This window comes from Perognathus longimembris, chromosome 6, assembly GCF_023159225.1.
Source record: "Perognathus longimembris pacificus isolate PPM17 chromosome 6, ASM2315922v1, whole genome shotgun sequence".
Taxonomy (NCBI): Eukaryota; Metazoa; Chordata; class Mammalia; order Rodentia; family Heteromyidae; genus Perognathus; species Perognathus longimembris.
This window is the reverse complement of record NC_063166.1, coordinates 17,420,063-17,431,926: the sequence shown is the minus strand read 5'-3', so window position 1 is coordinate 17,431,926 and position 11,864 is coordinate 17,420,063. Positions and strand designations below refer to the sequence as shown.

The following is an 11,864-nucleotide window of genomic DNA, read 5'->3' as shown; positions in this document are numbered from 1 at the left end:
CATCAAATGGTTTTGCAAAAAAAATAAATTTATATATAATATAAATATATAATGTACTCTGTAATATGTTTTATATATCAGTATACTAATAATAAAATATATAATAGATAATGTATTTTATATAATAATTATATAATGCATAATCGAAATATAACTAATTATATATGTCATATATATTTGTGTGTGTGTATATATATATATAGTATGAGAACCAGGCATTGGTGGTTCATACCTATGATCCTAGCTACTTAGAAGGCTGAGATCTGAGAATCCCAGTCTGAAGCCAGTCCAGACAGCAAAGTCCATGAGACACTTTTCTCCAATTAATCACCAAAAAGCTGAACATGGAGTTATGGCTCAAGTGATAGGGTGCTAGCCTTAAGCAGAAAAGCTCAGAGGACAGTGCCCAGCCCCTGAGTTCAAGCCCCAGGACTGATACAAAAAAAAGATGGAGTTAGAGATCCGATGATTATTACATCTCATCAATGAGATATAAACAGAATTTGGGGAGCAGAAGAGTAGACAGGTGAGTGTTAGGCCTGTGAAAGCTGCACCCAACACCTATTAAGTGAAAAACCAACAACAAACAAATGAATTCAGACTCTAAAAGGATTTGAGCTTTTGAGACACCAGATGCTTCTTAGACTTAGGATATGTATGGGACTGAAAACAGGTGGATGAATTCGTTAGAAACCTGTGGACACCCATGGCACATCTCTAAATAAGTAGCTGCTAACTGTAAACCAAATACAGCATTTGGTGATGTTGAACCAGGACACTGGATTCTGAGATCTGTCATGCTTAGAGGTTTTGTGCAGTACAAAACTGAAGACAGGTTGCAGTGGCTCAAGCCTATGATCCTAACTACTCCGGAGGCTGAGACCTGAAAAATCAAGCCCAAACAGAAAAGTCTCCAGACTCCATTTTTTACGTAGCCAGCAAAAGCTATTTGCTGATGGCTCATATCTGTAATTCCAGCTACCCTAGAAGCTGAGATGTAATGGTTCTAAACCAGCCCAAGGAGAAAAGACTCTCCAGACAAAATAGTGAGCAGTACAGATGTGGCTCAAGTGGTAGAGCACCTTCTCTGAGTGGAAAAGCTAAGGGGGGGAGTTTGAGGTCTTCAGTTCAAGACTGACCTAATAACTTTTCCTTTGAGGCTAAGAAGGAATATTTTATCCTATCATGCTAAAGGGTTGTTGTTGCTAGTCATTTTTTTAAAGTTCCCTTTTCAAAGCACAGTACATTAATTCTATGAATTAATGCTGAAGTGGCAGGAGAAGCAAAATGGAAACACCCACAACTTCTATAAAAAGAAAAGACATGTGTATCTAGTTTCCTAGGGCTGACATAACAAAGTATCACAAACTTAAAACAAAGGCATTCTATCACAAATATGTAGGTCTCGAGTCCAAGCTCAAGTTCTTGTCTGGGCCAGGCTCCCTCTGTAGCCTCTTGGGAAAGGTCCTTCTCAGCTACCATAGCTTCAGGAATCCCTTTGTTTGGATCAGAAAGATTCCCTGGCATTCCTCCCCTCTGTTCCTGTGTCTCTTCTCTTCTTGTACAGACACCAGTCACATTTGACTAAGAATTCACTCCAGTGCACCATGACATAAGCAGTTACATTTTCTACGATCCTAATCAAATAGAATCACATTCATAGCCACTTGAGAGTTAGAGCCTATATCTTTTCAGGAGATGCAACCCTTAAGTGGATGGAAAAGGATACGTACAAATGGTGGTGGTGGTGGTGGTGGGTGCTGGTCAGCTTTCCATTGCTATGACACAACACTTGAAATAAGCCACTTACAAGGAGGAAAAACCAAGTGTGGTGGTACATGCCTGTCATCCTAACTCTCAGGAGGCTGAGATAAGAGAATCAAGAGTTTGAAGCCTGGGGCTGGGAATATGGCCTAGTGGCAAGAGTGCTTGCCTTATATACATCAAGCCCAGGGTTCGATTCCTCAGCACCACATATATTAAAAAACTTTCAGAAGAGGTGCTGTGGCTCAAGTGGCAGAGTGCTAGCCTTGAGCAAAAAGTAGCCAAGGACAGTGCTCAGGCCCTGAGTTCAAGGCCCAGGACTGGCAAAAAAAATTAAAAAAAAAAAAAAAAAAGAGTTTGAGGCCAAGCTGAACTACATAGCAAGTTTCAGATTACTCTGGAACTATACAGGGAAGTTCTCCTTCCATCTCACTCCTCAAAATCAATTTTTATTTGGCTTAATGGTTTCAGTCCACACTTACTTGGGTACTGTTGTTTTAGGCCTATACAAAACCCAGGCTTTCTCATGATAAAGGAAGCATGTAGTAATGATAGCTGCTTACCATATGGAAGCCATAAAGTAGAAAGAAGACAGGCCAAGGGTTCTACTATCACTTTTAAGGGATTCCTTTCCTTCCAATAAGCTCTGGCTCTTAAAGGTCACATCACCTCAACAGAGCCATAGGCCAAGCATTTAGCACATAGCCGTTGGGGTAGATTTCAGATCTAAACCATGATAAAAGGGAGGAATATGTTGTTCTGTAACTACATAGCATCCACCACATACTGTTCTCCAACACACATTTGCCATGATATTCTGTTAAATTTACAGGAGGAAAGAAAGAGGTAGGTCTGCAACTACTTTTCTGGAACATAAATAAAATTTACTCCCTTGTGCTTCCCAGGTTTGATGGCCTATCATATCCCTGGACCTTATGAACACAGCACTGGACCAATTCTCTTCAAACATATAGCCTCTATATCATTAAGTCCCTTCCCAGGTGTACATAAAAGCTTATATTCAATCAAGATAACCTGATTCTGATTCTTATATCCCAAGAGTCATTTGGTATCTTTTCTAGCCAAACACTCTTTGTGGGTATTTTATTCTACCATCTGCATGTTAGAAAAGAGTGGCTCAAGATTGAGATGGGGTGTTTTTCCTCAACTCAGTACATTTTTAGTTCCGGAATTTCAGCTTCTTACTGGATTTCCACACACACACACACCCCGCCCCCATGCACTTTCAGCCCATTCCTTCCCACATGTCCTCTGAACTGTCTGTGGCTAAAATGTGCTAGGGTCCTTAATGTGTAAAAGCAATGGGGAAAGTTTGAGACTACATCCAATCTTATTTGTCCGGGAGCTCTGGGAACTTGCAACCATTCCAGAAAGTATTTGATTGGCCAGTCCTTTCTTGTTTATATGTCAAGTTTTAATCTCTCTCCTGATTGTTAAATGTTGATATATGAAAACGTTCTGATTTGGGCTATTTTCTTTTGTCATGTTAAAAGAACAAAAAAAAAAGCTAATTTTTTATAATTTTGAAATGAATACAAAATTAGAAGAGACATCGACCAAATGATCCTAAAATTCTTATGGAAATTAAAGAAGAAGAACCAAAACAATCTTGAAAAAGAAAACCAAACTTGGGGAAATCACACTACTTGATTTCAATATATCAAGCCACCCTGTATTTGCTGACAGAAAGAGAAACAAAGATCAATGGAATTGAGAGGGTAGATGTGAACTCTCACATCTACGGTGAATTGATTTCTGTTATGAATACCAAAATAATTCAATGAGTGAAGAGCCAATGACTACTCAAGGAGGAAGGCTGAGATCTGAGGATCAATCTCTGTAGAAAGCCAGCCCAACCGAAAAATGTGTAAGACGCTTATCTCCAATTAACCATCCAAAAGCTGGAAGTGAAGGCATAGTTCAAGTGATAAGGAACCAGCCTAGAGCAAAAATCCTAAGGCATAGCCCTCAGATCCTGAGTTTGAGCCCCAATATTGGCAATGGATAGATACAGAGATGATTGATAGGTAGGTAGGTAGGTAGATAGATACATAGATACATAAATACACAGGAGATAGATAATAATTTAAATCTAAACCTTAGATTTTGAAAAGGTCGAATTAAAGTTTCAATATTTGAAGTGTTCAATATTTCGATTAGAAAGCTATGAAATACATTTTCCCCCATCAGCAACATTCTCTCCGACTTGAATACCAGGGCATAGCTGATTAACTGAGAAGTTTTCACTCAGAGTTAGTTCATTTTGGCTTCCGGAGATAGAAAGCTCAAGTTCTGGGTACTCATTTCTTTCACCAATGGCCCGGAAAGGGATCTCGCTCTCCAGGAAGTTTCATTTCCAGGGGTGTCCTCTGGAGCCCAGGCCGTGCTCCACGGTGACTTCTTGAACCATCCAGGTTGCCCTACCCCATGCCTTGGGGCGCGGTCGGAGCTGGGGACATGGGCCGGGGACACCCGCACGCTCTCCTCCTGCTGGTGCTGGTGCAGACCGTGGTCCCGCGGGGACCGCAGCCACGTAAGTCCGAAGGCTCCGAGAGCCGCAAGGGGGTGGAGGAGAAAAAAAAAAATCAAAACTGGGTTTTCTCTTGTTTGGGCGTTTGTAACTCTGGAGGAACGGCTCAACCCATTCGCAGTCCCCTGCCCCTGCTTTCTGGGTCAAAACTCCTGGCGGAAGCACAGGCCACCGAGCAGCCAGCGGGAGGGAATCCCTAGCCCCGGCCGGTTCCCCCTCCTCCAGCCGGCGCAGATGCCTCTGCCCTTCTCTCTCCTCCGACTGTGACTCCTTACCATAAATCATTGTGGGCCCAAGTGAGCCTGAGGGGTCGGCAGAGACGGTCTTAGGACTGTGATCTGGATTCTGTGGTTAGCTGTGCCGGGTTTTTTGTTTTGTTTTGTTTTGTTTCCCTGTCATTCTGGAATTACTCATCAAGGGCGACCTTGACCAGGTGCCCCCTCGGTATTTTCAAACCCGAGTGCAAAGAAAGAACTGGTGGATGTTTGACAGAGTGAACTCCAGTGGGAACTTGACTCCTTGTTGGGAGTGGGGTTGTCTCTGGATCCTATTGCCCTGTAGTTATCTTTTTGTGGATGACGATTGTTCATTTGTTTTAACTCTTAGCAATTGTTTGCTTGGAAAGGCCAGTATGTGTTATTTTTGAATGTTTGATTTCAAATGGATGTATGTCTCTCTCTCTCTCTCTCTCTCTCTCTCTCTCTCTCCTCTCTTTTCCTCTCTCCTCCCCCCTTTCTCTCCATCTCCTCTCTTCTCTCTCTCCCTCTTTTCTCTCTCTCTTCCTCTCTCTCTCTCTTCTCTGCTTTGATTTGCAATGTGCTGCGTAATCAATCCATTTATAAAGGGTGCCCAAGTAATGAATGATTGACAGATAAGTGGTGAACTCAATTTTTAAATCACATTCAGCTAGGTGATCTAAATTGACTTTCATTATGGCTTGGAAAGTGGGAGCAATTAATAATTTTCTTGGTTATATGGCTCTCATGTTAAATAACTCTCCTCAACCAATTTGGACTTCAAGGTTATTGGGAAAGGAAACCCATTATATGATCCAGGAGAAGGGAGTTTCTTGGGGGAGAGCAATCTGCTAGCCCACACAAGATGGAGTTACAGGGGGACAGAGGGGAAGGAAGAAGAGAAAAGGAGCGAGAGAGAGAGTAAGAGAGGAAAGGAAAGAGAGCAGGGACTTGTGTTGAGCCAGATTATATAGGGAAAGGCGGGAGGTATGGCCAGGTGGATTGGATATGACCTGGGGGCGGGGTAAGAACCTCCAGATGTGCCAGTTACCTACCTAGGTAACACAGGGACTGCCACTGTTTCTATACTTAGCTAATGGTAATATGCTCAGACTTTATATATATTATCACATGCTAACCTTAGTTATAGAAAAAGGCTGAAGATAGGTACTGAAGATAGGTCCACATTTTACAGGATAAGGCACAGAATAGCTTACAAGTAGCATTATTAAATAGTACACCAGGCTTTGGTAGCAGAGCCCAATGTTTCACTCACAGCTGTGGTTTTCCCCCAGTAGCAGGGCTTGAACTCAAGGCCTTGTACTTATTCCATTCGAGGCTGAAGTTCTATCACTTGAGCCATACTTCCACTTCCAGCTTTTTACTAGTTAACTGGAGATTAGATTCTCTTGGTTATGTCTTCCAGAGCTGGTGTCAAGCAGAAGTCCTCTAATCTCAGGCTCCTGAGTAGCTAGTATGACAGGCATGAGCCACCAGTACCTAGCCACAACTATGATTCTTAAACTTCGCACCAAATTACAGGTGGAACAACAGACTTCGATGTTGAATAGAAACATTCATTGTTCAGACTAACAGAGTGACTACAACCAGTGTGTACTGTTCTGTCGCAGGGGAGAGAACAGGAACAGGACCTCTGCCCCTGTGTTTTAATTGGAGATGTGGCAATAAACAAATGGGCGAAAGACACACATCTTCAGGTAGCTGATGGCTACTGTGAAGACTTGTGAGATAGGGAGTTCAGGGCAAGCCCTTAAAAGTAAGGATGACACTGGGAACAGAGCTTCCCAGGCAAACTTGGTAGGCCTAGCTAGTTGCGCTGAAAAAGGTTTCTTAAATGCTACTGCCACATTTAGCTTATTTTAATTTTTGTGGGTGACAGGGACTGTCATTGTAGGATGCCTGCATAGCAGCATCCCATTCCATCTTCTGTTCTCTAGATTCTAGCTCCTAGCACTCCTACAGTTGGGTATGGCGACCAAAAATGTCTCTAGATATTGTTAAATGTCCATAGATGACAAAATACTGGCTCTTGACAACTGTTCTTTTTTCCAGGAAATAAGTATGTGTTGCTTATATGCCTATAATACATGCAGGCATATACATGTGTATATTTGTAAAGGGGTATATGTGATATACCTGAAATAGGACAGGAAATGACTAGAGGAAGAGAAGTGGGAAGAGGACCCACAGGGCAAGGCCACAAAGAACCACCTCCTGAGCTATGATTACAGATGTGAGCCACCAGTGCCCAGCTTTTTATTTTTATTTCATTGAGAAATGTGATGGCCATTTCTGTGAGGACACAGGAGAGCAGTCTTGTCAAAAATCAAGAGCCTAGATTGGGGCATGTTAGCCTGCCTAGAGTTTGGAACCAAAGATAAAATTTAAAAACCATCATTTATTTATCCAACAAGAATGTGAGAAGCCTAGGACACAGGCCAGGAACCCTTCTAGGAAGTAGAAACCTGTCTCTAAACTCCTGCATTCTGTAATTGCCTAGAGGTCTGACTTTTTCAGCTTTTTAGAGCTTGTTGTTTGTTTGCAGAGAATTATCAGCATCTCCCTACCAGCATTTGACTTCAATAGCCTAGCCCCAGGCTCTTATGCCTCTTCTCCTTGCTACTAAAAGGCTGAAATATGAGGATCACAATTCAAAGCTAACCTGGCACTCAAATATGAGAGACTCTGATCTCTGATTAGCCAGTAAAAGGCAGGAAGTAGGCTCCAAGTAGTAGAACACCAGCTTTGAGTGAAAAAGCCAAGGAGGAGCATGAGACCATAAAACCAAGCCCTAGGGTGGGCACATACATATAAAAAAAAAAGTGTTCAAACAAACAAAAAGTCACTACAGCAAATTCCTCATCTTGGATCTATTAGCACCAAATACCCACTCTTGAATTCAACTACCATAACTGGAGACAGTAAGGATTTTCTAGAGTCTGTGATGATGGCCCCCATGTAACCTGAAATCCTGAATAATGAGGCAGAGGGCAGCAAGAGAGCAGCAGAGGTAAGTGCATAATGAGAAACGATCTAGGACTGTGATGTATAGAGGAAAAGTAGCAGTGTAACTCTCACCAGACACTGCTGGTGATATAACATGATTCAGCTATGTGTCTTTGTTCCCGCTGCTGCCCAGGCTGAAGGTCTGCTGCTCTCTTTCCAGGGTCCCACTCACTACAGTACTTCTTCATGGGTGTCTCAGAGCTTGACCTTGGGCTGCCCTTGTTTGGAGCTTTGGGCTATGTGGATGACCAGCTGTTCGTGTCTTATAATCATGAGAGTCGCCGTGCTGAACCCCGGGCCTCATGGGTCTTGGGTAGAACATCCAGCCAGTTGTGGCTTGAGCTGAGTCAGAGCCTGAAAGGATGGGATCACATGTTCACTGTTGACTTCTGGACCATAATAGACAACCACAACCACAGCAAGGGTATGTGTAGTGGGGCCTTGCTTTCCTGGGTTGGTCAGAGCATTTCCCTGTCTCAGGGATGTATCTTAGAGAATTGTGGTTTTGAGGTCCTGTAAGGGGGAGATGGGAAAGAAGAGAGGAGGAATTGTCTTCCTGCGATCATTTTGGTCTATGGGGATGGTGGGGGCAGAGCTCTTACTCCTTCGGCTTTAGTAATAGGATGGTGGGGTGGGGGTGTTTCTAGAGTCCCACACCCTACAGGTGATACTGGGCTGTGAGGTGCATGAGGACAATAGCACCAGTGGGTTCTGGAAGTATGGGTACGATGGGCAAGACTACCTGGAATTCTGCCCTAAGACACTGGACTGGAAAGAAGCAGAGCCCAGGGCCAGGATCACCAAGACAGAGTGGGAAGCACATGCGATTCGGACCAAACAGAACAAAGCCTACCTGGAGAGGGACTGCCCAATGCAACTCCAGCAGCTCCTGGAGCTAGGAAGAGGGGTGCTGGACCAGCAAGGTATGGGAGAATGCATCTTTTTTACTTATACTGTAGTGATGACGTAGAGAAAGGTGTGGTCCAGAGTCTCAGGCTAGAGTTTTAAAGTTGGTAGTGGGAGAGGTTGTGTAACTCTCCCAAGTTCTTCAATCCTATATATTGATAGCTATGACCTAGCCATAAGTTATGTGTGTGTGTGTGTGTGTGTGTGTGTGTGTGTGTGTGTATTTAATTGGAAATATGAGTCTTGTGGACTTTCCTGCTGGGCTGTATTTAAACCATATCTCAGCCTCTTGAGTAGCTAAGATTTCATGAGCCACAAGCACACAGCAATTTTAATTATTCTCTTCTACTATATAACTAAAAAAGGAAATACCAACATCCCTCTTTTGATCTAGCCAAGACTGCCATGTATATTTATACCTTTTAGGAAGGACTACAGAGATGTCAATTGTCACATGAATACCAAGGCAAGAAAATTCCCAGTGAGGCAACCCATCAGAGTTGTAGACTCCTTTGGAAATGAAAGGGTTTTGTTTACTTTTTTGGTAAACAGAACCTAACAATAGTCACTGAGGGCTGCCAGCTTAACAAGACCTATCATAAAATAATATGTACTAGGTTGAACCAAATGAAATTGATAGTTCACATCAGTTTTGGCCCACAGGAAGGGAAATTGTCAGAATAGGGGACATGAGAAGCAGGTGTACTTATTCACATAAGAGACAGGAGAACAGGCTGACATGACCATGACTATTTCTGTGTGACACTGAATCAGAGCCAAATCGTGGGAGACATTTTTAGAACACAACATGGTGTGTCTCCTGTATTTTATATCTGCAATGGGTTTACTCTTCCTCCAACAAGGAGACAAGGAAGTGAAAGTTCCAGTTTCCCCGGAAAGGGTAAAAAGATTCCCTCTCCTCACCCTTCCTCTTTCCTGTCAAGTGCCTCCTTTGGTGAAGGTGACTCATCATGTGGCCTCGGCAGTGACCACACTACAGTGTCAAGCTTTGAACTTCCACCCCCAGAACATCACCATGAGATGGTTGAAGGACAGCCAGCCACTAGATGCCAAAGATGGCAAACCTCAGGATGTATTGCCAAATGGAGATGGGACTTACCGGGGCTATGTGACTGTGACTGTGGCCCCTGGGGAAGAGCAACACTACACCTGCCAGGTGGAACACCCAGGCCTGGATCAACCCCTCATTGTCACCTGGAGTAAGGATCAGCACCAAAGGCTGAGAACACGGGTGGGAGGGGGGGCAGGGGGGGTGGAGACAGGAGTGGTCAGAATGGCCCTGAGGGAAGGATACTGCCTGAAGTTTGGGGGTGGCTGTCATGGGCTTGAACCTGGCTTTTATTATTTTAGAGCCTTCACCATCTAGTGGCTTGATCATTGGAGTTATCAGTGGGATCACTGCTTGTGTCATCATCTTCATTATTGGAATTTTGTTCCAAACCTTAAAGAGGAGGCAGGCTTCAAGTGAGTAGGAAAGAGGAAGTATCTTTGTGCCTCTATCCTGGGGACATGATAGTCTTCCTGTAGAAAATGGAGCCAAGAGGAAGTCCCAGCTTGGTGAGAAGCCTTTTCTTCCTGAGGAGAAATGGGATTTCTTCAGATAAACTTGAAGATGAGGGTGAGAAAAGGTCTATACAGAAAAGCAGGCGAGTGTGAAGCTCACTAGGAAGGCTGGAGGGTTGCACTTGTTCCCTAACTTTATCTGTCAGTTATGAATTCTGTATTTCTACTCTCTGAATATGTAGAGTGTGGGGACAAGAAAGGGAGAGAGAAGCCAGATTGTGCAAAGTCTTGGGCCCATTGCACCATTATGTCATAATCACTGCAGAGTTATTGAGGCAAGGAGCCACACAATTTCCTTTGTGAGGTAAATAGGTTGTTAGGAGGGAAGAGGAGAGTCTCAGAGAGCAGTTAGAAAACTAATAACAATTCCAGATGCGAGACAAATGTTACAGGAAATCCAAGTAATTCCCCTGGACAAGAGTGGCCAGTGTCAGTTGGAATGGTGAATGAAGAAGGTGAGAGAAAATGTGTCTAGGTCTATGAAGATTCTCCCTGCGTCTCTTGTCTTCACAGGAGGAGCCACAATGGACTATGTCTTAGCTGAATGTGAGTGAAATGAAGCTTGCAGACCTGTTGGAGAGAAGAGACACAACCAGAAACTCAAAGAAGGGGCCCTGCTTTGCAGTTTCACATGTTTCAAGATGAAGTTGGATCAAACAAGCAGAAACTTCACAAATAATTATCTGCTTTTAGCTTTCCCTTTCAAAAGTTTTCTCATATAGATCGTTGATTTTCTGCATGACAGTGACCCATCCCCTTCATTTCTTTCATCAGTATAGACCATACACATGTATGTCATCTCATTTGCAATCTCCCTAAGAGAGTTCCCTCAATTTGAGGGAATGTATAATTTGTTTTAACATCTCAAGAAAGCTAGGAGCTTTTGCCTTGAGCCACTGGCACTTACATCTTTGGCCAGAATTTTACACACACATCTGGCATCGAGGGCCCACCTGTTTTCATGTCTCTCCCCTCCCCCACTAGCTAGTCACTTATCTGTCTCTGGACCTTGAGCTCTCTTCCATGAGAGCACAGTCGCTTTCATTGTGCAACTGTGAATGAAGCCTGTGCAGTGCACAACCCAAGAAGACACCTTTTTTGGAAAATTTCAGATGTATTTGTGTACACTTTTCAGCAGGTGGGAAGGAAGTCTCTTAAACGGGGTTTAAAGAAAAGAGATGTTTTTCTAATTTGCACAAAGAAGTCTATGGATTTTCAAATATTAATTGTGCCTGTGTTTCTGGTTCATCTCTAATACCCTAGATTTGAAGTTCTTTCTTGTTTTGATCATGAAAAGGATGGTCATAATATTCATAATGTGGCTTATACTTATTTTCTATAAATGCTTATTGTTATCATCTGTCCTGAGCATACATTTACATTTATTATTGCATGCAAGATTTATAATTTTTATGAAACAGGTACAGTTACTTCTCCCTCCTCCTCCCCTCTCCTTCCTCCCTCCTCCTCCTGCTCCTCCTCCCTCCCCCCCCCCCCCCGCCCCCAGGCAAGGGCTCTATACCTTGAGCCTGTGACCTTTTGTTGCTACTGTTGTTGTTCATACAGATAGGCTCTTACTTTTTGCCTTGACCTACCTCTGACTACAATCCTCTTACCTGTCTCTCATGTGGCTGGAATTACAGTTGTCCACCACTACACCAAGTTTGTTTACCAAGTTGGAGTATGGCTAACTTTTGGGCAGAATTGGTCTGGAAGGTGCTTTTAGGATTTCTCTGTGCCCATGTGCCTTCCCCGTCCCATTACCCTTTGTAAACAATTTACAGCTTTTTAATGGC

At 43.3% G+C, this 11,864-nt stretch overlaps 1 protein-coding gene across 1 annotated transcript; it reads left to right on the top strand.

Annotated features, from left to right (window-relative positions):
• Positions 1–4,052: 4,052 nt before the first annotated feature.
• On the top strand, positions 4,053–11,491 carry Hfe (homeostatic iron regulator). The gene is made up of 6 exons (XM_048348260.1): positions 4,053–4,318; positions 7,739–8,002; positions 8,226–8,501; positions 9,429–9,704; positions 9,856–9,969; positions 10,582–11,491. The coding sequence occupies exons 1-6, from the start codon at positions 4,213–4,215 to the stop codon at positions 10,620–10,622; spliced, it is 1,077 nt and encodes a 358-aa protein (XP_048204217.1). The 5' UTR covers positions 4,053–4,212; the 3' UTR covers positions 10,623–11,491.
• The last annotated feature ends 373 nt before the right edge of the window (positions 11,492–11,864 follow it).